The sequence below is a fragment of the Moschus berezovskii genome, chromosome 22 (assembly GCF_049115385.1).
Source record: "Moschus berezovskii isolate FMDL1 chromosome 22, NW_MosBer_1.0, whole genome shotgun sequence".
Classification (NCBI taxonomy): Eukaryota; Metazoa; Chordata; class Mammalia; order Artiodactyla; family Moschidae; genus Moschus; species Moschus berezovskii.
Window position 1 is genome coordinate 6,471,222 of NC_142481.1, and position 27,864 is coordinate 6,499,085.

The 27,864-nt window shown below is 47.6% G+C and overlaps 3 protein-coding genes across 8 annotated transcripts; 1 reads left to right on the forward strand and 2 right to left on the reverse strand.

Moving 5' to 3' along the window:
• LOC129546461 (cytoplasmic tRNA 2-thiolation protein 1-like) lies at positions 1-6,072 on the reverse strand. The gene is made up of 3 exons (XM_055411452.2): positions 5,824-6,072; positions 3,904-4,448; positions 1-2,200 (listed from the first exon to the last, which is right to left on the reverse strand). The coding sequence occupies exons 1-3, from the start codon at positions 5,931-5,933 to the stop codon at positions 1,665-1,667; spliced, it is 1,191 nt and encodes a 396-aa protein (XP_055267427.1). The 5' UTR covers positions 5,934-6,072; the 3' UTR covers positions 1-1,664.
• LOC129546501 (uncharacterized) lies at positions 6,053-24,799 on the forward strand. 6 transcript variants are annotated; one of them, XM_088830105.1, is made up of 6 exons: positions 6,053-6,149; positions 6,446-6,539; positions 14,834-15,013; positions 15,531-15,960; positions 16,038-23,248; positions 24,317-24,799. In XM_088830105.1, the coding sequence occupies exons 2-5, from the start codon at positions 6,529-6,531 to the stop codon at positions 16,068-16,070; spliced, it is 654 nt and encodes a 217-aa protein (XP_088686231.1). In that variant the 5' UTR covers positions 6,053-6,149; positions 6,446-6,528; the 3' UTR covers positions 16,071-23,248; positions 24,317-24,799. The 6 variants fall into 6 exon arrangements, 2 of the variants coding, with proteins under 2 accessions (XP_088686231.1, XP_088686230.1); XR_016035788.1 differs by having other exon boundaries at positions 6,097-6,539; positions 15,531-15,591; positions 15,856-23,248; XR_016035787.1 differs by having other exon boundaries at positions 6,096-6,539; positions 14,834-15,591; positions 15,856-23,248.
• On the reverse strand, positions 18,242-27,864 carry ZNF175 (zinc finger protein 175). Its single transcript, XM_055411399.2, is given in 6 exon segments — positions 18,242-18,953; positions 18,956-20,752; positions 23,997-24,092; positions 24,483-24,609; positions 25,696-25,957; positions 27,722-27,864. Coding segments are annotated over 5 exon segments (2,217 nt in total). The 5' UTR covers positions 25,846-25,957; positions 27,722-27,864; the 3' UTR covers positions 18,242-18,906.

A 27,864-nucleotide genomic window follows, 5' to 3' on the forward strand; every position in this document is an offset into this window, starting at 1 on the left:
TGACATGAGATATTCCATTAAGGCTGGAAACCTTGCTTGCTTTATTTGGCACCGTTTTAAAGATTTATTTGGCTGCACCAAGTCTTATGGCACACGGGATCTTTCCTTGTAGTATGTGGGATCTAGTTTTCTGACCAGAGATTGAACCCAGGCCCCCTGCATTAGGCGTGCTATTATCCACTGGACCACCAGGGAAGTCCCTCATTTGCTTTATTTTGGTCTTTGCTCAAAAGTCACCTTCTCAAAGAGGCCTTACCCTCTCAAAACTAAAATAGGACTCTTCACTCCCTTTCCCCTTATGTTGTTTTGCTTCCTATTCATAGCACCCATCATTATGACTTCATATTACATATTTGTCTATTACCTCTCTCCCACAAGATTGTAAACTCTGCAAACAAATGGCTTTAATTTTTAAAAAAATTTTCTCTCCCACCGATGTCTAGAAATGCCCTTGCAGACATCAAGGGCTCCATTAATGTGGAAAGAATGATGTTGTGTTATCCAGTGGAAACACAGATCTGGTTTCTGTCCCCAAAGTTCAATTCAATTAGGGAGAACAAGACCCCAAAGGATTGAATGGCCACACGGTAAGGACAGGACCCAGCGGCTGGGGACTGGGAGACTCCCAACGTCCTGGGCTGGGCAGGGAGGGAGGAGAGATTCAGGACGCTTCAGGAGGCTCCTGGAGGATGTGAGCAGGAAGATGGGAGAGGAGGGCATTTCTAACAAAGGAGCAGCCCGGCAAAGCTTGGAGGTGGGACTGAGGACACCAAGACGGTCCAGGAGTCAGGCAGGCAGTTTCTGAGCCTCACGCCTGTCCGGATCCGCAGGCAGCAACCCCGAAATCGAGCGCCCCCTGGTGGCCAAATCTTAGTGTGACCAGCCAAGTCGGACACATTTATTGAGCGCTTTATCAAACATTCAAAACAGCGCTTTGGTGGGAGACCTTGATTCCATTTTCAGCGGAGCAAATGGAAGATCCGAGAGGTTGAGTCACTGACCCAAGCTCACCCAGCTCTGCCTTTAGAATCTGAAGTCTGGAGAGCCGCCCCAGTTGCTCTTCATCCATCAGACAGATTCAGGTGGTAATGGAGATAAGGACTAATTCCACCGTCTTGAAGAGCCCCAGGAGGACCTGGGTGAGAGCCCCCAGGTGGGGCTCCGGAGAGGTGACCTCAGGCCAGTTATGGGCCTCGGGCTGCAGCCAATGAGACCGTGGTGCGGGTGAAATGAGATGGCCCAGGGCCTGCAGTACACACAGCACTCACACAGAAACAGTGAGTGCTGTAACTGACATCCAGTTGAGTGGCTGTGCTTATCCTACTGCAGGCAAACACGATCAGGCAGGCAGTAGGCGATCGAGCAGGTTTAGGGCTATCTGAGCACGTCCAGAACCCCACAGAGGTACAGGCAAGCAGCCCCCTAATTCCCACTCGCTCAGGAATGGAAGGTCGTTTAGTGCTCCCCTCTGTGAGACCCAGGAGTGCCCGGCCCCCAGCCCCAGGAGCCCAGAGCCCCAGCGTCTGCAGGGTCGCAAGTAACAGGTTCCTTCTCTCTCGCAGCTGCACACGAAGCCCGGGCTCAGGTGACTCGGGTTCATTCCGTGTCATTTACAGGCGGCCCCGCGCCCCACGGCGCCGGATGCCCGCGGGGAACTGGAGTCTCTAGAAGTCGGGGACAGGCTGGGAAGTCGGCGGTCGCGACGGCTGCGGCTCCCGCGGCGGCCCCTCTTCGTCCAGCCCCCGGCGGCCCTTGCCGATGGCCAGGCGGGGCCGGCCGCGGTTCAGGCCGTCCAGGAGCGCGCAGGCCTGGCAGAGCGCGCGGCTGGCCAGCGCCCCGCAGCGGGAGCAGGCGCCGGGCGGCGGGGGCCGCGCGGCCGGGGCCAGCGCCAGGCGCTCGGCCGAGTGCACCAGGTCCAGCACCGCCGACGGCCGCGCCGCCTCCAGCATCTTGAGCAGGTCGCGCGCGTGGCCGCGGAAGGCCTCGGGCGCGTACACGCACTCCTCGGAGAAGTAGTCGAGGCGGCGGAAGTGCGCGTAGAGCACCACCTCCTTCTGCGACGCCAGCTGCAGCGGCCGGCAGCGCGGCAGCGCGCCCCCCTCGCCCGGGGAGCCCAGGCCCCCGCCCCGCGCCAGCCGGCCCGCGTCGCCCCGCAGGAAGTTCATGAGCACCGTCTCCGCCATGTCGTCCGCGTTGTGTCCTGGGGGAGGGGAGACGGGAGCCGTGAGGAGGGGGCCGGGGCCGGCGGGGCCGCGGGAGGAGACCCCGGGGCACCGCGGGGCGGCCTGGGGGAGGCTGCGGGGCACCCGGCGAGCAACGAGAGGGCGACGCACCCAGGCTCCCGTGGAGCAACCCGGGGTGCCTCACTTACCCCCCACTTATCGCAGACCAGGCCCCGTGCTAGGTACCCTTTCATGTATCGAGTAAAAGTGCTTTACGCAACAAATCTCATTTCAATCTCAGTGAAAAGTGTACTTCAGACTGCACAGATGTCCAAATGGCCTTTGATGGAGACTCTCAAGCGGGCTGTTGACACAAGTGCCTCTGGGAATGCAGATCATGGTGTTCAGAGGACCAAGGAGGAAATAAGGGCGCATTTACTCAACAGTCACCGTAAAACTGAAGCTCAATTTATTCTGCAACTGTCATCTTATACGTGTGTGTGTGTGTGTGTGTGTGAAAGTCGTGTCCGACTCTTTGCGATCCCATGGATTGTAGCCTGCCGGGCGCTTCTGTCTATGGAATTCTCATACTTGAGTCTATAGTAAAAACGGGTCTCAGGGCTTCTCAAACCGGCCATACTTTCCCTCCTGAGGGCCTTTGCTGTTTCCTCTGCTCAGAATCTCTCCCAATCCTCTTTTGGTCCTTCATCTAAGGACCCACTCGCCTTCAGGTCTCTGATTACTCGGGAAACTCTTCCTTTCTCCCTTCACTCGGTCTTCCTGCATCACTTTCCTTAGCAGGTTGTAATTATGTATGTGAGAAACGGACAGGATCAGACACTGGCTTGTGCATCATCATAGCAACAAATGTTGATAGGTTTATTGTTTCTCAGTCTCTTGTCTGAGTGCTTCATACATAATTCATCTAAGTCCCAGTAAGTCTAGGATCTGGATAATATTAATAGCCCTATTACATAGGAGAGGAATCAGAGGTTAGGCAGTTTGTTCTCCGGTACATAGCTTGCATGTGGGACAAAATAAATGGTCAATAATTATTTGCTGAAGTAATGACTGGGGCAGAGAAAAAGTTAGCAGAGAGAAGCCGAAAGACAAAAGGAGTTAAAAGACAGTTGTGTTTCAGACTATAGATGGCTTCTGATGGGCGATACCCCCCATGCCCCTCCTTTTATGAAAAGAGACACAGAGAATGTCATTAAAAAAAACAGTGCAGAAAACCACAGCCCTCTATTTGCCAGCACGTGTGTAACACATAGGGCTTCCCCAGTGGCTCAGCCGTAAAGCATCTGCCTGCAATTCAGAAGCCGCAGGAGACGCAGGTTCTATCCCTGGGTTGGGAAGATCCCCTGGAGGAGGGCATGGCAGCCCACTCCAATATTGTTGCCTGGAGAATCCCATGCACAAAGGAGCCTGGCTGTTGTCGGCTACAGCCCATAGGGTTGCAAAGAGTCAGAGACGACTGAAGCGACTTGGCATGCATGAACGTGTACCAGATAATGGCAGTGACTCAAAAGCTTGTCATGCCCATCCTAAAGATGTGCACACACTATGCCCATGAACCTTCAGTGAGCGTGCATATTCCCTTCTTGCTATTTAGATTCTCCAATTAAGACACACGAAGCCTCCATTACCACTGGGGCACGCACTCCAGCCCCCTTACGAGGCCCTCTCCCGCGCATGCGCCCCTCCTACCACGCCCCCTCTGGGCCGCGCCTGCGCTCACCGGTCACGACGTGCGTGGCTCCCACGAGGCGCGCCCCTTCCTCCAGCGCGCGGCGCCGCAGCACCCCGCAGAAGGTGCAACAGGCGCGGCTGCGGCCGGAGCCGGCCGTGCTGCGGGCCACGGCGTCCATCGTCCAGCCCCCGAAGAGGTCCGCGTAGGCCACGACGGTGAGCGGGAGCTCCCAGCGCGCCGCCTGCCGCCGCACGGCCGCCAGCGCCGCGTCCCGGTAGCCGCCGATGCCCTCGTCCACCGCCACGAGGTGCAGCGAGATGCCCAGGCGCGGGGCCAGCTCGCGCAGCACGTGCGCCAGCACCGTGGAGTCCTTGCCGCCCGAGGCGCCCACGGCCACCACGGCGCCGGGGGGCAGCAGGCGGCCCGCGACCACCGTGTGCAGCACCTCGGCCTCGAAGGCCGCGCAGAAGCAGGCGCCGCACAGCGCCTGGCCCGAGCGCGGACGGCGGAGGGCGGCGCGCGCCTGGTGGCAAGAGGCGCACTGCGGCGCGGGCATCGTGGGGTCCTGGAGAGGCGGGAGGGGTCGGCTTCTCCTGGATGGGTGGAGAGGGGAGGCGGGTTACACGTGGATTCCGGATTGCGGGGGTCGTTGCTTGCCTCCCGGGAGGCTGCCTAGATAGTGCCCAGAGTAAACCCATTGTCTGTAACACTCTTTCCCGCAGCACTGTGTAGGCCTCCACCTTCAAGTCTCATCTTAGCCTTTCACTCACTCATTCATTCTTTCACTCAGCAAATATCCACTCCGTACCTTCAAGGTGCCCAGCGTTCTCTAGGAATTGGGGACACAGCAATGAGCAAAACAGGAAAGGTTGCAGGCACTAAATTCTAGTGGAAGAGCCGACTCAAGATACTTTCCAGATATGAGAAGTAATAATATGAGGGAATTACCCTCTGAGATGGGGCCAGAAGGAGGAGTCAGGCATTAGATCAGTGGGAAGGATTTTCCTGATATGAGTTAACAGCAAATGCACAGGACATGAAAGGGCAGGTCCTTGTCTGTGTTCAAGTGCGTTGTGGTTGAAGGCGGGAAAGGTTCCGGGGGCTTGGAGGTTGGCAGGGTAAGGAGCTTGGACTATTCTGAGAGAAATAGGGATGGTTGGACGGTTTTAAGCTCAGTAGTGACAGAATCTAATTTTTATTTAACAGGATCCTTTGGCCTGCATGTGAATAGACGGTGGAGCGTGGAAAGGGCCGGCAAGGGCAGACCAGTGAGGAGGTTCCTGCAGTGATCCAGGTAAGCAACTGCGGTAGTTCAGAGCAGGGTGGAGACAGTGGAATTGGAGAGAAGTGGTCAGATTCTGGATCTGTTGCGGAGACAGAGCAGATGGGACTTTTACAAGCCTTGGGGGTGGGCAGTGGATGAAAGAAACAGGACTCAGGACAACCTCAAGTTTTGTTTTGACTTGAGCACTTGGAAGGTAGTGGGACCATTTAGTAGAGAGGAGGTGGGGTTGGGGAAGAATGGGGAAATACTCTGACAGGGGTGAGTTTGGGCATGGTAGATTTGAGGTTCTTTGCTCTGGAAGTCTTTTCAGAACCCTGAGTTGGGTGTGCCGCCTCCTCCAGGCTTCCACGGCCACCTAATCCCCGCCTTTACCCCCGCCCCGACCACTCTAGGTTGTAATCGGGACAGAAGAGGGTGCGCTCGCACCGCACCCAGCTTGGGGTCGGGGTGGGTGGGAACAAGGAGTAGACCCGGCCGGCAGAGTTCAAATCAGGAACGCCAGCTGTTTAGGGCACTTCTGCCTGGAGGGCCGCCGGGAGACAGGCTTTGGGGGTTTATGGAGGCGAGTGCTGTCTCCCCAGGAATGCCTACCGAATGCGTGGGAAAGATATAAAGACCGTCAACTCCTCCACAGCAGCGCTACAAAGGGCCGAAATCGGCCCGCGGTGGGAGGAGGCACTCACCTGAATAGAACCCACGCGTGAAGGTCCTGGCTCCGAGAAAGCGCGGAAGCAGGTAATAGAACTACGACTTCCAGAATGGATCTACCCGCCGACAACTCCCAGGTACCCATGCGGCAGTTGAGTCGGTGGCGCTTACTGCCTTGGGGCGAGCTGGGCCTACAACTCCCGGCGGTCCTCGCGGCGACGTCTCTAGCTCCGCCCACAGCGCTCCATGCTTCCGGGCCAGCGCGAGCCCCTCGTGCGCCTGCGTAGGAGCGGCTACGGCCTGTGGTTCTTGTGGTTCTTGAGCTTCCCTGCGCTGCCGCCGTGTGTGGTTTATCCCAAAGGTGGATGCTTTTCAAGTTTTGTGCTCTTGTGGGAGTATGGTGGAATTTGTGGTGGGTGTGCAGAGGCGTCGGAGTGGGGTATAATGGGGATGGGGCGCGAAAGGGAGAGGTAGCGAGGGCGCTGGACCGATTCCAAGGTTCGGGCTTACAGTTTGGGTTCTTGCGCGCGCGCCCGCAGACTTGGGATTCAGTGTGCGCCCCGACCCAGGCCGCCGCGGTGCGGACTGGCTGTGTCATGCTTATGCGGAGCAGAAATATAGCAGTTTGCGGTTCTTACACGCGTGCACCGGGTTCAGGTCAAGAACGCGGTGAGCCGCACGCTTGGTGAGGGCCCATTGTTCACGCCGCCTGCCTGTTGGAGTTGAAGGCCGAGCTCCGGATGGAGGGCAGGTGAGACGCGTGAGACGGAGGGTCCCTAAATCAAAAGCCGGAGCCCTGCGCCCGAGGTCCAGGCCCTTAGCCTCTTTCCAGCCCCCAAACTGCCCCCTTTCCTGCCGGTTGTAGTCTGAGATCCTCTTGTCTCTACCCCTGTGAGACCCTTGGGAGGGTAGGGATGGGGGACGTTTGAGTGTCAGAACCTATTGGCTGAAGCGTGGTCATCGGGTTCATTCATTTGTCAGTCATTTCCTAGGGCTTCCTAGGTGCCAGGTCACATCCTCTGGGCGTACCAGGCCTGGCTGGAGAGATAAGGATGGCAAAGCTTGATGTGGAGGGGGCAGATGACCAGGGCTGCAGGAGCCCAGAGGTGACAGGTGCTGCTGACCAGGGTATGGGGTGGGGGTAAGGGAGCGGGACAGCAGTTAGTAAGGAGTGAACTGTGTGCCAGACACCCATCCCCTGCACTTCCCTCGCACCATCTCAAGTTCCTGGTCAGTAAGCACCAAACTTTTGAACTTCTCATTGCACTTAATTCTTATAACTTGGCTTATCTCTCATTTCTGGAACATGTCTAAATTTTCTTTTAAAGGAAGTCTTGAGTTGGGCATTTCAAAACCTCAGACAACCTACAGAGAGTCTAAGGCAGTTCTCAGTTCAGGGTGAGTTTATCCCCAAGAGCACATTTGCTGTTGTCTGGGGACATTTTTAATTGTCGCAACTAGGGTGCAAGGAGCACTGTGTGGCCTGTACCTGGCAGGCAGAGGCCAGGGTTGCCGGTAAACATATGCTGCACAGGATGGCCTCCACAACGCAGAATCATCCGGCCCCACATAACGGTAGTGCCGATGCCGAGGGGCCCTGGCTTAAGTGGTATTCTGCTGTGCTTTGGTTTTCAACCCCAAAATCAGTATGCACATTCAGGTGTTCCTGTGTAGTCTCCGGCTTTGAAAGTTTCTTTAAGTATTTTAGTGGCTCGCCACACCACTCACATACTTTTGAGTGAGAAGTTAGTTAAAAAAAAAAGAAGTTTGTCTTACGTTGGATGCCAGTGAAAAAAAGGGGATGTGAAAGCTGGCCTGCCAGCCTGACTCCATGTGCCCCTTGCTTAGTTTCTGTGACCTTGACTGAGTGACTTGACCTTTCTGGGCTTCCTGTATTCAGTGGGGATGATAAAAGCAGCTGTTATAGAAACTAGATGATTTCATATTTTCAGAGCACCCTGAACCATGCCTAGTGCTTCATAAGTGCTGTGAAAAGAGCAGAGGGCAGTGTTCTGCTCCTTATATCTCTTTCCAGGGGCTGAAGTTCATTACTCATTAACTTTGTTTCTGAAGGGAAAGACTGAGTTGGTGTCAGGGGGCTTCTGGAGACTGGCTGCAGCTTCTCATCGTGGCGGGTAGAGACTGAGCCCCTCTGCCTGGTGTTAGTGACCTCGCCCCTGATGACTTCTCGGCCTCACCTCTCAGCCTGCATTTCTGGCAGGCCCCCGTATTTACTGGAGGAAGAACTTTTTCTGCCAGGTGTCTGTACACGCTGTCTCTTCTGAAGACTCTGTCCCGCACCCCTCCTCCCCCAACACCCTGATTGCGCTTTCTCATCCAGATGGCCGCGTGGGTGTACTTCCCCCAAGAAGCCCACAGGACCCCTCCTCCTCTGCCCTGGACTAACAAGCCACCTCTGGGCTCTCATGGCCCTTGGTCCCTTGCTTTGTCAGAGGCCCTGTCCCCTTGGGTTGTGGCTGTCTCCGTTTCGTTGTCCCTTTGGGTTGGCTGTTATCTGAGAGGAGGATTTAGTTAGGTTTGCATCTGGGTCCGTAGCATCCCTGTTGCAGAAGGCCTGGGACAGAGCTGGCAAGGTATTCATGGCCCGTCCTGAGCTGCTCCTGGCTGGCCTACCTCTCCTTCCTTGCCTCCTCCTTTTATCTGCACCCCAGGGAACACTGAGATTAGGCAGGAAATTGCTGCCGTGGAATGTGGTGGTGAAGGAGGCAGCCTGGTTCAGATCCTGGGATCTGGTTGTGTGAATGTGGCTAAGTTACGTTTCCTCACCTGTAGGGGATGAAATAGTCCAGCCTTCATAGGAGTAGAGCAGTGGTTCTCAACTTGGGATGATTTTGACCCACAACTGGGGTTGGGATACTGGCATCCAGTACGCAGAGACTAGCAATGTTACTAAATCTCTAACACACAGGTCAGCCTCAGTGGCAAAGAACTAGCTTACCCAAAATGTCAGTAGTGCTACGATTGAGAAGAGATACATGCTGAGTGCTTCGAACAGCTCTGGAGCCACAGAAAGCACTCTAGATAATTAGCTACCATTACCGTGGTGGCACTGGGCTTCCCTTGTGGCTCAGCTGGTAAAGAATCCACCTGCAATGCAGGAGACCTGGTTCAATCCCTGGGTTGGGAAGATCCCCTGGAGAAGGGAAAGGCTACCCACTCCAGTATTCTGGCCTGGAGAATTCCATGGACTGTACAGTCAGTCCATGGGGTCGCAAAGAGTCGGACATGACTGAGCGACTTTCACACTTCACCGTGGTGGCGCTAGTGGTAAAGAACCCGCCTGACAATGCCGGAGACACAAGAGATTTGGGTTTGATCCCTGGGTCAGGAAGATCCCCTGGAGGAGGGCATAGCAACCCACTCCAGTATTCTAGCCTGGAGAATCCCATGGACAGAGGAGGCTACAGTTCATGGGGTTGCAGAGAGTCAGATAGGACTGAGGTGACTTAGTGTGATCTGTGACTGCATACACCAAGCTCCCTGTTGTCTCCACCTCTTGCCCAGAAGACCCTTCCCCCACTTTTGAATGGGGCTTAGATGCCTACTTATGCTTTAAGACCTACCCAGATGTTATCTCTTCGGGGAAGCCTTCCCTGGCCTCTACTGCCGTTGTCCTCCCAAGACACACCTTCAGTCATGCAGTGTCTCTGGACTAACACATACAAACCTGGACTCAAACTCATGCTCTTTTCACACCTGAATAACTGAGCCTCAGTATCCCTTTCTATGAAACCAAAGGATGGCTTTGAGGATGAAATGGACCAGCACCAGGCCAGTGTTTGATTAATGTCAGGACTCGCATTGTGGAATATAGAGTCAATAAAACCTAAAGGCTTAGTGGTGGTTTAGATGGAGGGAAGTCGTTAAGAAATATGCTTTTAAGTATGTTTTACTGCAGAAAAAAATAGTAACAAGCAAAATTATCTGTAGCACAGGGAAAGTTAAGAAAAAAAACGTTATATGGTGTGTTCACAAGACCCACTTCTAATCAATAAAGACTCAGAAGGTGAAAGCAAAAGGGTGGGGAAAGATATACTGGGGATTTAATTCAAGAAACCTTTTAGCCACATGAGCAACCAAACAACATTTTGAGTCAAAAAGCACTATTAGTAATATGTCATCACAAATGAAAAAGGAATAACCAGGATGACGAAACAGTTCAAAACTCATGCACCTATCAACATAATCAATAAATAAAATCAAATGAAATAAAACTAAAGTTAACAGGAGGACAAGAAGAAACTGACACATTCCACAAGAACCATGAGTGACATCTCATTAATTAATTGATAGCATTAAAGCTATGGAAAAGTTGAACATGACCACTCACAAGCTTGCACTCAGCGGCTGAAATGGAACCCAGTGATGTGAGAATATAGGTTTTTGCCAGGCACATGTAGATTATGTACAAATGTCCAAGGTGTGGCTGTTCAAGATGGTACCCACTGACCACATGGCTAGTGAGCACTTGAACTGTGGATGGTCTGAATTGAGCTGTGCTGTAAAGGTAAAAATATATCAGATTACAATACTTTATGTGAAAAAAACATGGAATATCTCACAAAAATTTTTGTATCTTGATTACAAATGTTTGTATCTTGAAATAGTAATCTTTTTATATATTGGGTTAAATGTAATATTAAAAATTAATTGTACCTATTTTTACTTTATAAATGTGGCTAGTAGGAAATTTTAAATTCCATCTGTGACTTGTATTATGTTGGATAGCAGAGACCTGCCAGTGAGTCTCAGCAAATAGCGAAGTCACTGTACTCTACTCCCCAGGACAAGGGACCTTGACCAAGAAGCTTAATATGTGTATTTCGGATCTAATAAATGAATTTTCCCCATTAACCTCTATTTTATGATGTAGGAGGCTCAGCTGGTAAAGAAGCCACCTGGAACTCTGGAGACTTGGGTTTCATTCCTGGGTTGGGAAGATCCCCAGGACAAGGGAACCCATGCCAGTATTCTGGCCTGGAGAATCCCATGGACTGTATAGTCTATGGGGTTGCATAGAGTCAGACACAGCTGAGCAACTTTTCACTTTGTGATTTAGGAAATGGCTAAAAGCTTTTCATAAATCTTGAAATTAGCTAAGACATAAGAAGTCTGAGTTGTGTGTGTGTGTGTGGTTATCAGTTAAGTTAGTTCAGTCACTCAGTCGTGTCCGACTCTGCGACCCCATGAACTGCAGCATGCCAGGCCTCCCTGTCCATCACCAACTCCCGAAGTCCATCCATACCCATGTCCATTGACTCAGTGATGCCATCCAGCCATCTCATCCTCTGTCATCCCCTTCTCCTCCTGCCCTCAATGTTTCCCAGTATCAGGGTCTTTTCAAATGAGTCAGCTCTTTGCATCAGGTGGCCAAAGTATTGGAGGTTTAGCTTCAGCATCAGTCCTTCCAATGAATATTCAGGACTGATTTCCTTTAGGATGGACGGGTTGGATCTCTTTGCAGTCCAAGGGACTCTCAAGAGTCTTCTCCAACACCACAGTTCAAAAGCATCAATTCTTCGGTGCTCAGCTTTCTTTATAGTCCAACTCTCACATCCATACACGACCACTGGAAAAACCATAGCCTTGACTAGACGGACTTTTGTTGACAAAAGTAATGTCTCTGCTTTTCAATGTGCTGTCTAGGTTGGTCATAACTTTCCTTCCGAGGAGTAAGTGTCTTTTAATTTCATGGCTGCAGTCACCATCTGCAGTGATTTTGGAGGCTAGAAAAATAAGTCAGCCACTGTTTCCACAGTTTCCCCATCTATTTGCCATGAAGTGATGGGACCAGGTGCCATGATCTTAGTTTTCTGAATGTTGGGCTTTAAGCCAACTTGTTCACTCTTCTCTTTCATTTTCATCAAGAGGTCCTTTAGGTATAGGCATATATTATAGTCATCTTAAAACACTTTTGTTTGGGAGACTCCCAAATCATTTTGAAAAGCTTTGTACCACTACCTCACTCATTTTAAGTTGACAAATTTTTCAACATGAAGATGTTTATGTTATTCACTGGTAGAAACTATACATCTTATAAGGTGACATGAGGGTAGGCTGTTCACGGAATAATTATTTCATTACATGACTCAGATAGGTTTTAATTATCTTAGTGAAGAATGTGCACCAATTCTAACCAGTTACCTGGATATTATATTCAGTGTAACTTGAAAATTTTGTCCCTGGAAACATTCCAGTTAATTTTCTTTTAATTAGCTTCACTAAATTGAAATGCTTTTGGTTGTTCTGAAAACAGAACATCCCAACATGAGCCAAGCTTCGCCTTCTCCAAGATGAGTAGAACGGAACACCTCACTGTACAGGGAGTTTTGTGTCCATGCCCCACTTAGAAGACCTCTGCCTTGTTAGATAGAACAGCTTCTGTATCCTCAAAGACATTTCTTACCTCCTTGGAAGTCAGGAAGTTTAGGGATGGCCTTAGAACAAAAAGCACAATCTGATTTTGGGCATGGACTTCTGAGCCTAACAAATGTAGCTAGAAAGATATTCTCCTGGGAATTTCCTGGAGGTCCAGTGGGTAGGTCTCCGAACTTCCACTGCAGGGGTTGAAGATTCAACTCCTGGGTGGGTAACTAAGATCCCACATATATATATAAGTTTTTCCCTGATTAAAAAAAATGGTTTTCATCCTTAAGACACACTAATATTTCTAATGTGAGATTTTCTTTGGAAAGAGGAGTTTCTCAATGGTCTGTTTTCCACACATTCCCTCTTAGCTAATGAAAATACAACATTATTATTAGTGCAAGCTGTACATGGGTGTATACCCTAATTTGAAGTGTGTAGCATGGACGAGCATTGCTGCTAGTTTAAGACATCAGAATTTTTTCATAAAATCTTACATGACTTTGAGAAACAAAACATAAACTTGATCTTTTCATCAGTAATGAAATGGAGGTGCACTTTTGCTTTTTTTAGATGAAACAACAGAAATTTAGTTTTTCATAATGCTGGAGGCCAGAAGTCCAAGGTCAAAGTTTGATATCTTCTGCAGGAGTAACAACACAGCTTTATGCTTCCATACTTCTAGTCATGATAACACTGCTAGATTCTCTTTAAAAATTGTTTATAGTTAAACTTTGGCCTTCATGGCCCCAAATACAGTAGCAGTGTGTGGCACTAAATCACAAACACTGTGGGTACAATAGAGATTAACTGTAAAATGGGTAAGAAAACAGTCACTTGAGATCTACAAAACTCTCAGGCTCTAAAACACATGCCTCCCACGTATCCTGTGGAATCTAAAGGGTCATTTTTACTGGATTTTTTGAGAGACAAATCACTCGAATAGCAGCTGCCTTTCCCGTCCCAGCACAGGGAGGAAGGGAACGTGAGTCTGGGCATCTGAACTCTGTAACCAATGTGATGTGTAATCGATATGATGTGTAACTAACACACTTGCTCTGTGGGTGGCTCCCAGGAAACCACCCAATGCATCCGACTCCTGCATGAAGTATCATGCTCCTGAGAGGATGCACCCCACCTGACACTCTTCTCTCCTCCAAGCTCACCGACTCCCTGCCTTAGAACAGGAAATATCACCATCAAGGCTTTGTTGGCACCTCCTGTTCACAGAGCAGCTGGACACCGGCCCCCAAGACATGACTCAGGCGTGGTCCACACCCGCAGCTTTCCCATCTGGGAGATAGGGATTATGACGAGCCCTGCTATTTTCATCCCAGCAAATGCGTCCATAAATTGCTGCTGGGCCAACTCTACCAGGGTATTTCAAAGACTGGTCTTGGTCCCCGAAGGACAGCACCAAATCCAGCTGAAGTTCCCGCGATGTTTCTTGCCTATTGATGGAAAAGGGCATGACCACCCACTCCAGTATTCTTGCCTGGAGAATCCCGTGGACAGAGGAGCCTGGCGGGCTATGGTCCTTGGGGTCCCAAAGAGTCGGACACGACTGAGTGACTAACACGCTTCTTGACTGTTGAATCTCTTCTGTGTGTGAATGAGATGTATTTCCACAGTACCTGTGGGGTCTTAGTTCTCATTTTGCTTAGAAGAGGGGTGTCTAAATCTAGCTGTGCCACTCCAGTACCACTGGGTGGTATTCTCTGAAACGGTGCTCTTTTATTTTTGGTTGCACTGGGTCTTCGTTGCTGCAAGCGGGCTTTTCTCTGATTATGGTGAGTGGGTGCTGCTCTCTAGCTGTGGTGCTGGGGCTTCTCTGCAGTGGCTTCTCTTGTGGAGCACAGGCTTCAGTAGTTGTGGCTCCAGGGTGGAGCACAGGCTCAGTAGTTTTGGTGCATGGGCTTTAATTGCTCTGCAGCATGTGGGATCTCCCCAGAGCAGGGATCGAACCTGTTCCCCTCCCTGCATTGGCAGGAGGATTCTTGCCCACTGTACCACCAGGGAAGTTCACAATGCTCCTTTAAAAGCTGCTTTTCCAGCAGAAAAGCTGCAATAAATTCCACCTTATGCCTGTCTCACTTTGTTACAGAAATTCGATTCTTGTTTCCTTAATGCTCCAAAGTTGAAGGATTTTCTATCCCTGATCACATTCTGTCTTGCCCTGCCTTTGAGATTTGGCCTGGAGCATGTCTGTACTGATATCATTTTCTAGTTCATATAAAAATATAGTCGCCCATTTAGTGACCAGGACAATGGACGATACTGGGGCCCAGAGATGAGTCATGCCCAGGGCCACTCTCCCAGGGCTCCCAGGCTGGTGAGGGGGAGAGAGTGGATTTGGATTAGTCTGGATCTGCTGACCAGAGCTGTGGCAGCAGAGATACCAGGGACCAGGAGAGTCCTAACAAGAGTAGACGGGAGTGAGGGACTTAAAGAGTCCCTGGATGTGGAACACATGAGGATGAGCAGAAGTTTACCAGGTGGAGAACAGCATCTCATTGATTTGCTTCCTGGGGCCTCCTGTGTGCAGAAATGCTGGGCACCTAGAACTGAGTCAGTCCTGAACCCTGCTCTTAGCAAGCCCCTCATCTGCAGACTCAGCATCTTCAGTTTCTCAGCTCTCCCTTCTTGGCCATTTTCAAGGTTCTCAAGGATCGTCACCTTCAAGGGGACATCTGAGGGAGGCAGAGGTCAGGAGAGACGGGACCGCTTGTGTTTCTCTTTCTGCTCCTGCCAGACGAAGACTAGGTCTGGTGCTCAGGATAAGATCTGCTTCCCCTCCTCGTCCTCCTGTTCCATGGCCATCGACAAGTTCAACTACAGGTAGGTGGAGGGAGGGGAGCTTCTGTGGGGAGACTCTTGGCCAGGCCCTGCCCATCTGTACAGTCCAGGCCCTGATCCCTGGGGCCGATGATGGAGAGGATGAGGGGACCTGGGGAAAGGCCTTATAGATGGGGAGAACCTTCCTCCTGGATGTGGGTATCAAATGAGAGTGGGATTAGTTATCAGAGGGGGAGTCAGGATGCACTTAATAAAGTGGTAGGCAGAGAAATTGTAACAGAGGTCAGAGAACTTATAATGGGAGGGACCATTGATGGGTTACAAGACGGGCCTGTCAGATGATTCAGGGAGGGGGTTTCCAGGGTTACATGAGGGGTCATCTCAAGGGGCAGGGCTGCCCCAGGATCAGGCACAGGGACATCCTAGGGGTCGGGGAGAGGTTACCAAGGGAGAGAGTGGGGAATGGCTAACCCAGAAATAAACCTTGTGCTCCTGGCCAGCAAAGGGCCAGGGCCTGTCGCCTGAAATGCCCTGTGCTTCCAACTCCCTGCCTCTGCAGGCTGCCCTACCAAGGCCACCATGGAGGGGTGTTTGCTCTGCAGCCCATTCACCACCTGAGGGTCAGTGGCTTCCCCAACACCAACTGGGGCTGGGATCAGGAGGACAGTGGCATCACTGCCAGTGGGGGCGCTGCTGTGGGGCGCCTCACTCAGGGACGGCAGGGTCCTCCGTGGTGCAGGGGCCATGCGGTGCCTGAGACTAAGTGGGAATGTGAGCTGTGCTGGACTGTGGGAGACACAAGCCTCTGGCCTGAGAGGCTGGGTGTGGATGGGGACCCTATCAAAGGAGACAGGCATCTGGCCTCACGCCCTCTCCCCTGTAAGGCTGCAACTCGGCAGGATGCTCCTCTTACGGCTTCATCTGCTCTTTGGCCGCTACCAAATGCTGGAGGAGGGGCAGGACTCCAGCCACGAGCAGAGCTCCCAGAGGTTAGTCAGGGTGTGGGGTGGGGGTGACCAGTCCTGGACCTGTTCCCAAGCCCTCAGCTTGCACGGCTGCTCCCTAGTCCCTCCAGTCCTGGCCAGAAGTGGTGGCATGATGCTGCAAACTCACCGGGATACAGGCTGTTCTCCAAGGAGCTGCAGCCCCTCTACACCAACCTCACCATGGACATCGCCCCCTTACTTCCAGAAGCCCCCAGGCTGAGGGGTATCTGGAGCCCGGAGAGAATCCCTGAGACCAGGGCTGCAGGGCAGCCCCTCAACCATCCCGCCTAGTTTCTTGTTAAAGGCTTTATTTTACTGGCTTCTCCTCTCTGTCATCCCTAACCCCCATGCTTTCATTGCCATTCATTTGGTCACACAGGGCCCCCCTCAGATTGACCAAGCTCTGGTTCTTCCCACACAGTTAAAGTGCTTAATGCTTATTCACCTGTTTGTTTCTCACAAGGACTTGTGGGGTAACACTACTGTCATCTTCCTTTTGAAAACCGGAGGCAGATAAATATCTTGCTTGATTGATATGGAATCAAGTAAGGAACCCAGGGGCTTCCCAGGTGGTTCAGTGGTAAAGAATCCACCTGCCAGAATGTAAACTGATACAGCCATTATGGAACACAGTACGGAGAGTCTTTAAAAAAAATACAAAAAACTAGGAATGAAACTACTACATGATCCAACAATCCCACTACTGGGCATATATGCCAAGAAAACCATAGTTGAAAAAGATACATTTATCCCAATGTTCATTGCAGCACTATTGACAATAGCTAGGACATGGGAGCGATCTAGATGTCTATCGACGGATGAATGGATAAAAAAAGCTGTGGTTCATATATACAGTGGAATATTATTCATCCATAAAAAGGAATGCATTTGAGTCCATTCTAATGAGGTGGGTGAACCTAGAGCCTATTACACAGAGTGAAATAAGAGAAAAACGAGTTTCGTACATGAATGCGTATATGTGGACTCTAGAAAGATGGTGCTGATGAGCCCATTTGCAGGGCAGCAGTGAAGATGCAGACATAAACAGACTTGTGGACACAGTGGGGGAAGGGGTGGGTAGGACAAATGGAGAGGGTAGTGTGGAAACATATACATTACCATATGTAAAGTAGACAGCCAGTGGGAATTTGCTGTATGACTCAGGGACCTCAAACCGGTGATCTGTGACAGCCTAGAGCGGTGGGATGGGGTGGGAGGTGGGAGGGAAATTCAAGAGGGAGTGGACATATGTATACCTATAGCTGATTCATGTTGATGTATGGCAAGAACCAAGACAATATCGCAAAGCAATTCTCCTTCAATTAAAAATGAATCCACCTACCAATGCAGGAGACACAGGAGATGCAGGTTTGACCTCTGGGTCAGGAAGATCTCCTGGAGAAGGAAATGGCAACCCACTCCAGTATTCTTGCTTGAGAAATCCCATGGACAGAAGAGCCTGATGGGCTACAGTCTATGGGGTTGCAAAGAGGCAGACATGACTGAGCAGGCACTGACGCACAGGAACCTGGCTTCTGGGCCTGTCTACTTACAAAGTATGCTGTTCTACTTCTTTCTTATAGTAGAAAAAGAAAAGGAGGGGGGTGGGAAAGAATAATAAAACACATGGAGACTTCCCTGGCAGTCTAGCAGTTAAGACTCTGAATTCCCAATGCAGAGGATACAGGTTTGATCCCTGGTCAGGCAACTAAGATCCTAGGTGTGGCCAAAAAAAAAAAAGAAAAATGAGGGTAGTTGAATAAATTACAGCATGTCCTCATAATGATAGAATACTAATGCAGTCACTGAACAGCTGTATTGTAGACTGAAAACAACAAGTGCACAAGGTATGTGATATGATTCAATATTTACAAAACAAAGAGGGAAGAGTACCTATATAGGTGTATGCTTATGAGCATAGCAATGAGTGTGTGGGAATAACAAGTGTTGGCAGACTTTTCTCTGAGCTGGAGGGTAAATACTTTGAGTTTGCAGGCCATATGGCCTTTGCCACAACTACTCAGCTCTGCTACTGGCGCACAAAAGCAGCCACAGACATCACACAAACAAATGAACATGGCTGTCTTCCAATAAAACTTTATTTAAAAAGCGTGTGGCCAACCAGATTTGGCTGATGGCCAGTTTGCTGACTCCTGACACAGATGATTAGGAGCCTGTATAAACATAAAAGACTCCATACTAAAAGGTTCACCATAGATGGTGGAGGTGGAAAGGGGAGAGTAAAGCTGAACTAATCATGAAAGAAGAGAAAAACTACACTATGAATATTAGAATCACATTTATGCATTTACCAAAAAAAGTACATTCATCTGTGTACATAAAGAAATTAATAATTATTGACCATGCAACCTCAGGATGTAAATTCAATAGGGAGTAAATATGATAAAACAATTGTTAGGTTTTTTTAAAAAATATATAATCAACACCTCTGGTTACACAGTGAATTCTGTAGCAAAAACTACAGAATTGAGTATGTGTGTGTGTGTGTACTGACCTGCAGATATACATACATACATAAGTATACAGATACACACACATATACATAATATTGCCAAGTCATCATTTAGTTTGCTGGCAGCCAGGGTTATGATTAATAAAAATTCCCACAAATTTTCCTGTAAATAATCTGGTAACAATCTCTTACTCTACAGAAAGTCTTTTCTCAATGTATTAGGGTTTCTTCCTCAAATGAATTTTATAACTTTTATAAATGAAGCTAGTACAAATATAGACATTTCCACTCATTTTTTAAAGTTCTTTCCTGAGTCATTTCCCTCACATAAAATATGTGTAGCTTGGAGACATGCATTGTATCCCTAGAGCTTTTCTGAAGCATGAATTCTAAAATATATGATTATATTTGCCTCATGTTTTTTCTTCTTCAAGAAATTCTGTTAGTTTCATTGATGTTTACGATGTTTATGCATACTAGGAATTGACTTCTGGGTAAAGCCTTACACAGATTAACTGCTTTTATAAGATTTATCTTTGGTGTGAGTTGTCTGGTGTTTATTAAAATTTGATCTGTTGTTGAAGCTCTTCCCACACTTGGAACACACATAAGGTCTCTCTCCTGTGTGAATTCGTTGATGCACTTTGAGTTGTGGTTTCCTACTGAAGGATTTCCCGCAGTCACAGCATTCATAAGGTTTCTCTCCAATGTGTGTTCTCTGATGTGTGATTAACTCTGATTTCTCGAGGAAGGTGTTCCCACACTTGTAACAGACAAAGGTTCTCTCTCTATTGTGAGTCATCTGATGTTTGTGGAAATTTGACCTACCATTGAAAGCCTTCCCACATGCAGCACATACGTAGGGTTTCTCTCCCGTGTGGATCCGCTGATGCTCTCTGAACTGTGACTTGGAAGTAAAGGCCTTCCCACAGTCACTGCATTTGTAGGGCTTCTCTCCGGTGTGAATTCGCTGATGCATGCTAAGGATTGACTTCTGGTTGAAGGCCTTCCCGCATTCACTGCACACATGGTGTCTTTCTCCAGTGTGAATTTTCTGGTGTATGTTGAGGTGTGACTTTTGGGTGAAGGTCTTCCCACAGTCACTGCATTCATAAGGTTTCTCCCCAGTGTGGATTCGATGATGTATATCAAGTTGTGACTTGGAAATGAAGGATTTCCCACAGCTGTGACACTGATAAGGCTTCTCTCCAGTGTGACTTCTCTGATGTACAATCAGGTGTGCCTTCTGGATAAAGGCCTGGCCACATTCAATACACACATAAGACTTCTCCCCTGAATGGATTCTCTGGTGCAAGCTGAGTGTTGACTTCTGGGTGAAGGCCTTCCCACATTCACTGCATACATATTGTCGCTCACCAGTGTGGATTTTCTGATGTATACTGAGAGTTGAATTCTGGGAGAAACCTTTCCCACATTCATTGCATTCATAGAGTTTTTCTCTCGTATGAGTTCTCTGATGTCTGAAGAGAGATAAAATCTGGAAGAAAGTTTTTCCACACTCATGGCATTTATGGGGCTTCTTTCTAGTATGAGTTTTCTGGTGTGTAACCAATTCTGGCCTCTGAATGAAGACTTTTCCACATTCCTTACATATATATGGTATGTTACCTGTATGATCTGTCACACAGACTCTGAGTTTTGGTTGTGAGGTGAAGGCTTTCCCACATTTACCACATTCCTGGAGGTTTTCTACACTATGGAATCTCTGTTGCTCAAGGAGGTGTGACTTGTGGGTGAAGTCCCTCCCACATTCAGTACACTTATCTGGTTTTTCCTGAGTATGAACTTGATGTTGTGTGAGTAACTGTTTCTGGCTGAAGGCTTTTGTACATGTATTACCTTCACGGAAGTTCTCTCCTGTGTGAGTATTCTTGCAGCTGGCACTGGAAGAGCTATGGGTAACTGGCTGACCAGATCCAACCATATCATCAAGGTGTTTTGTGGTACTGCTTTGATTTTGATGAGTTGCTTCTAGGTTAGGCTTCAACCTTTTTGCAACTGAGCAACATTTATGAGGTCCCTTTTGTGATGAAACAAGGTGGGGCCTTGCCTGAATGACTTTTCCAGGGTACTTGTAGTCACAGTCCCTCTCTGTGTTCAGTGTTTTCTTATTGAAGAAAGCCCCCTGATGTGACGGTTTATTTTGATTTTTCGGATCTCTCTCTGTTTGGTCAGCTTGTTTCCACAGTTCTAAAATGGAACACCATGAACCATTTCTTGTGACTGCACCCATCATCTCATTGTGAAATGAAGCTTCTTCAGAAATTTCCCATTGTGGGGTTTCAAACCCAAACTCCCCTTCTAGAAGGAGAACAAGATGAAATAGATACAGTAAACAATTAGCAAAGGATAGAGAAGTCACATGGAGCTGACTGAGATTGTGCATGGAGAAACTGCTGAGTCATATACCAATGGTGGTGCTGATGGTGATCATGAGAGAAGACAATCACACAGCCCTTACTATATGTCAAGCACTTATCTGTATAGCACTTAGCATTTGCTAGGCAGTGTTCTATGTGATGCACACATAAGCTCATTCAATCCCCACAACAATCCCAGGAGGTAACTACTTATCCTGGTTTTCCACATGAAGCAAAGGAAATACAATGGTTAAATAATTAACCAAAATCACTTTGCTCAGCCGTGGGGAAAGTTAAGATTTTAACAAAGGCAACCTGACCCTACTCATGCAAGTGATCTAGATACCCAGACCTAGTGGAATGACTACAGGATAAAAGAGACAAGAGTGTCATAGGGCAGCATCTGTGCATAGTCAGAGCTTGAAGGAGGGGTTCAGAGTGCAGAGCTTTCACAACTTAAAATGAGGTTATGTCCCGATAAGTCCATCATAAGTTTAAAATATCATAAATCAGAAATGAATACACCTAACCTACTAAACAAAGCTTAACCCGGCCTACTATAAATGTGCTTAGAAGACTTATGTTAGCCTAAGGTTGGGCAAGAGCATCTAACAAAAGACCTACTTTATAATAAAGTATTGAATATCACACGCAATTTATCAAATACTGTATGGAAAGTGAAAAAAAGTGGTTATCTGGGTACAGAAAGGTAGTAAGTGTATTGGTTGCTTCCCCTTATGATCATGTGGCTGACTTGGAGCCTGGCATCACGAGAGTATAGTACTGTGTATCACTAGCCTGGGAAAAGATCAAAATTTACAATTAAAAGTATAGTTTGTACTAAATGTGTATGACTTTCACAACATTGTAAAGTTGAAAAAGTGTAAATTGAACCATCACAAGTCAGGGACCATCTGTATAGGTTTTCATTAAAGATCTACATTGTGATTAATCTCCCAGCTTCCTCCTACTCGTTGGAAACAATACCAAAATCATTCAGCCCTAGATATCCTCTGATAGATTATTAAAGCATCAATCCTGACATAGCCAAGCAGTGAAAGAATACCTATACTCAAACTCTCAGTTCTATGAAACTGAAGTTTGTTTCCCTGAAGTTAGGAGTGTACACATCCCAAGAAGGGTAAACTGGAAGACTGGACAAACATGCTGTCCCCTAGAATCTGTTTCACCCTCTTCCACAGAGGTTAACTGTGGCCAGGCCCATGGCAGCCAAGCCACATAATGACTCACAATTTCCTTTGCAGTGATACGTGACGATGAGACTGTTTTTGCTGACAGACTGGGCATACAACATTATGCACCACTTCTAGCCAGAGAAACACATCACAGTTTCTCAGTACCCTCCACCCCTTTTCTGCCCAGTAGAACCTGGCTTTGGTTGCAATGCACTCAATCCCAAAGATTGACAGCATCATAAAAGATGGTACTGCAATGACAAGAGAAAAACTTCAACACGTGAATGAATACGAAATGTAAGGCTTCCTGCTGAACTGACTTTTAGAAGTGTTTTATAGGGGGAGAATTATTCTGGGAATTATTATACTGGATCTTGGTCTTTTGTTATAACTTTCAGCTTTATGCTACTCGATATACCATTTTTTGGTTAAGAACAGGAGTCACTGATCATCCAGTTTACTAGTAAGAACATAAGACACAACAGATTCTTTAAAAAAAGGTGGCAGAGTTTTAGTATTACTTTATCCTATCAGAGATTTAAACACTGAGTATGGTTAAAACCATCACGTCTTGTTTTCTTTTCTCTTTCAATCACTTGAATAAATTGTATACCAGACCCTTGTCCTCTTCCCAAACCTCAGTCATCTATCACTTTTTTAAAAAAATGAGAATGCTCTTTATTTTTACCATTTTTAGTAAGTATGTATGTGTTTGTATATATATATATATATAGCATTAAAATCTAAGAAAAAGAAATCAATCTTTGGGTAATCTATCAATGTCATCTTGACTGAACTCAGGATGACTGGGAATCCACAAATCCCATTAGGAACAAAATACAAGCAGGACTTCCCTGGTGGCTCAGACGGTAAAACGTCTGTCTACAATGTGGGAGACCCGGGTTCGATCCCTGGGTCAGGAAGATCCCCTGGAGAAGGAAATGGCAATCCACTCCAGTACTATTGCCTCGAAAATCCCATGGACAGAGGAGCCTGGTAGGCTACAGTCTACGGGGTCCCAAAGAGTCGGACACGACTGAGCGACTTCACTTTCACTTTTACTTTTCAACCCAAGCAGGAGAAAATAGCTGGTTTATGGTGATACCCCTGGAATTAAGAAAAAGAGTCAACTAAACTGTGCTTTTAAAAAGAAAATATAGTAGAATTTCTAAAATAACAAGTTAGAAGACTAAGATGGGAGAGCCAAGAAACAGAAGAATCTTCTGGACAAAACGTATAAGGTGAGAAGAATTTCTGATGTGAGTAATGATTCCAATTTCTGATTTCCTTAAAATAAAGGAAATGAGACACCCCACAGGAACTGTCCACCATGAAGCTAAATAAGAGAACATGGTTTAGGCATGGGGACTGGAGGCACTGATAAGGGATCATCAGGAAAAAAAAAATTTTAGGCCTAAGTGTTGAGAATAGAAGCGTCCTTTAAAGTAATCCCTCTATGAAGGGATGACCAGAGGGAAGTACAGGGGCCCAAGTTGGAGGCACCAGAATTAGGGATAAAGAAGGATTCAGTACAGAAAAAAAATGAGTTCAGAGGACAAATTAAAAAAAGGCCTTCAGGAAATTCCACAAAGGGATAAAATGAGACGACAGAAGCAACATACTGATGGAAAATCCAATCAGATAATAGATATGATGAGATGCTCTGTTCCCAGAAAAATGAAAACAGCTCCATCATAACATGGGCCATAAATGAGAAATTTGATAAATATATATGTTGGCAAGCAAGATGTAAAAATGATTAACTTAGCTGGATTAAGTGTAGTCATATCCAGTGATCAGGCAATCCCCCTTGACTATTCACCTCTGAGAAATTCTTATGTTGGCCCCTATGGAACATTTACAAAATAATGTATGGCAGCATTAGTTTTAAGGAGAAGGAGATAATGTTTGTCCACCATTGGGGAATGGATAAGTGTGGTAGGTTGAACATGGCCCCTCATGGATCTACACGACTTGACAGTCACTCACCATGATACCTCTGATGTGGGAGTTCAGTCTCCCTCACCCATGGCTCCTTTCCTTCTTCAATCCTGAAAATGATCTCTGGGTTGGGAATGTGACACCCTGTGAATAAGAAAGGATATTGCATTAGGATGTGGTATTGGGCTTCAGAGAGGGGCATGGCAACCCACTCTAGTATTCTGCCTGGAGAATCCCATGGACAAAGGAGGCTGATGGGCTACAGTTCATGGGGTTGAAAAGAGTCAGACACAACTGAAGTGACTTAGCGTGCAGATGTACGTTGGGCTTCAGAGGTCATTCAATGAAGCTTTCTTTCATTGACACAGCTTTCATTAGGAACAAAGTAACATTCAAAGATGATCAAGAGGAATGAACAATTTGGGACAAGCCCAGGACAAACTGATTACATTCTTCAGATGTCCCACTGCATGCCACAAGGAGGAGGACATCTCGTGGAGGCCCGTCCAAGAGTCCCAGGTCAGGTGTGCTCACCCACGGAGAAAAAGTGGCTATAGATCTCCAGCATCACATCCTGATACAGGTGTCTCTGGGCAGGGTCCAGTTGCTGCCACTCCTCCCTGCTGAAGTCCATGGTCACATCCTCAAAAGACACTAACCCCTGTAACAACATACCCCAGCTCAATGAGAATTAGTCATCATTGGTGAACTTAAATACAGGGGTGTGTTTTTAATGACTTCACCGTGAGATATATGGCTTCCCACTAACTACCTGTTTCATGTTGTATGAAATCAGAATCAGGGCAAGAAAACAATATTTTTAATATTAAAATAAGAACAAAGCTAATAAGGATTAGGTTGGCCAAAAAGTTTGTGGTTTCTATACGTTCCTTAACAAACTCTTTGGCCAACCCAGTATCATGCATCTTAACACCTTAGCTGAACAAAAAGTGATCTTAAAATTCAGGCAACCCCAACATGAAATACATTTTTCTACAAGGCAGTGTTTGTCCCTATTATGGGCTGAATTGTGCCCCTCCCACTCATTCATATGCTGAAGTCCTAACCCCCAGAACCTCAAAATGTGTCTGTATTTGGAGATACACAGTATTTAATGAGGTCCTTAGAGTGGGTCACTGTTATTTTAAAAACACACGAAAGGTCATGAAATACACAGAACAACTTGGAATTTCAGGATATCTTGAGTATAACCAAGAACCCTGCTTCCTCACTCCAAAATATCAAATATCTACATTATTCCTGGGCACATTTATTCATCTTTTAAAAGAGGAAAAACCACACGGTCCTTAAAAGCTAGTTCTTGCCCTGTGACTGTAAATTCTGAGGACAGAGGAGAAACCAGCCAATCTCCAGTGAGGAGGAGTCAGGTGGGGATCAGCTGAAACAATGCAAAGACCCAGCGGGGGATGGAGGATGAACATATGGGTGAAGGATGCCTGTGCTGAGCAGGAAGGAGTCAGCATTTCCTGGCCTGTGGCTGGAGCTACCTTTTCTTCTTCCTTTGACCCAGGGCCAACCCTCTTCTCCTACATATCCTCCTGCATCGGTTAGTTCAGTTTCCTCTATAAGACACAGTGCCTGTGGATGAGGAAACATTAGCTATCAGTGCTCTGCTCTCCCAGGAGAATCCAGATTGTCTTGACACGGAATCCAGAGTCTGCTGCTTCCTGTGCCTGCCCTCAAGTTCCAGAGAACTGCCCCTGGGGTTGGGGTGGCTCCTGCTTACCTCACACGATCCATCCTGCTCCTCTAAACCCAAGACCTGGGGCCTCTGGCGCAAATTCGCATCAGCAAGCATGTCCCTTCTGGGCTTCAACCCTTGGTCTCTTTTCCTGACAACTCCACTCTTCCCAGGAACCTGCAGCTGGGTGGGCATCAGAAGGCTCCAATCAGAGCTGCTGGGAAGAGTCGACCTGAGCTGTGTAGGGAGATCCTGCAGTCTCCATGATATGGCCTGACCCAGGGGCTCTGGAGGGACACTGGAAATCCTGGAAAGGCAGTAACCACATCATTACTCATCTAATATCCACACCACAGGAATTTCTGAGGGCCATTAAGTGAAAGTCACTATGTTCACAACATGAGGGTAAACAAAACTCAGGAATCTATCTATTGGGGTAAAAAATAAGAAAAGATGGAAAAGATTTGGATTAAAGTTCATGAAGGTTTAACTGCAGCGTTGACACACCCTTTAACTATGAGAAGAGAAAGATATTATTTTAGTGGCAGTTTCCAAAAGAAGAGGAAGGTATTTATCATAGGCATTGAGAAACTGCCATGAGATGAGGTTTGTCAAGTCCTCAGAACCTGCCAGGCACATGATAATAAAAAATAAAAATTGTTTTATTTATTACTTGCTGAATAAAAATCAGCAAGTTGCTAAGTCAGGTATCAGATACCTTGAGTAATTCTTACACCACCCTGTCAGCTAAATATCATTATTATACCCATTTGAGGGCTTCCCTGATAGCTCAGTTGGTAAAGAATCCACCTGCAATGCAGGAGACCCTGGTTCAATTCCTGGGTTGGAAGATCCCCTGGAGAAGGGAAAGGCTACCCATTCCAGTATTCTGGCCTAGAGAATTCCATGGACTGTATAGTTCATGGGGTGGCAAAGGGTCAGACTTAGTGACTTTCACTTTCATACCCATTTCGTGGATGAGGAAAACTGAAGCTGACTGCCGTTACCTAATTTGCCTTAAGGTCACTCAGTCTCCAAAGGGAATTCTGAGGCGTCCGAGGTCTGCATCATTTTAAACTGCACACAGTTGCCACTATCCCATGTGGTCTTCTACATAATCAGTTTCCAGAAACACCATTTACATTTCCTGTTGCCTTCAGAGAGCTTAGGCTTCAAGTATCCCATGTCTGGAACTGAGGTTCTGGACATTTCAATGCCCACCCATAATACAGACAGCTCAACCTTTTCTGACAAAACTCAAATTCAATGTATGGAACCCCACCTTCACTTGGAAAACCTGCAGACATGTATTAGGACTCCCAATCACCATTAGATAACCCCCAATATACGGTTCCAAATAATGCACCCCAGGAGGAAACTATCATTGATTTGATCAACACCCAATCACTTATCCTTAACCATGTCCACAGAGACCCAAGTTGAGACCAACACTGACCCACTCATTCATTTCCAAAAGACAACACTCACTTCCCAGAAAGCAAATCAATCAGCTTCACAAACCTCCATCGCTGGCCCACTAGGTCTCCCATCAATTGGTCCCCAAATGCTGCCCTTAGCACCCCAAACACTTTACTGATTTCACAGATCCTCCCTCAGTCACTGTCTCCCGTGAGTGTGTTACAATGTGACCCTCAAAGCTCCTGCTCCCAGTCATTCATTGCCTCCTACAGTCCCCCAAGCAGTGGATCACTTCCCCAAACGGGTCCCAGTACTATATACTGAGGCCCTCTTAAGACCCATGTTCACTATATATAAACAAATTTCATGGGCCAACAATATACAATCTGACATTAAAGTACACTTGGAATTCAAGTTACAAAAATACTGATATAAATACAGAAATAAAGCAAGAAAATATGAAAATTAACGAGCCAAGCATTAAACTTAAATTAGAAAACCCCACTTACCCTATAGCTCCCATCACTAAGAACCCCACCACTCACTCCGCAGACCCGACATCACTCGGCCCCCAATTCCCAATATCACTCACACCGAGCGGATTCCCCCTCATCGACCCCGCAGATTCCCCACTGCTAATGTTCCAAATCACCTCAGCCTCCCACAGGCGGTTCACAGGCTAGAAGAGTTGAGAACAGAAGCGAAATGGCCGCTCTGGGCCACTTCCGATTCGGATTCCTGTCAGGACTGGGGAGGCCGTGTTTGAACGTTGCTCACGCTCACTAGCACCTTGGA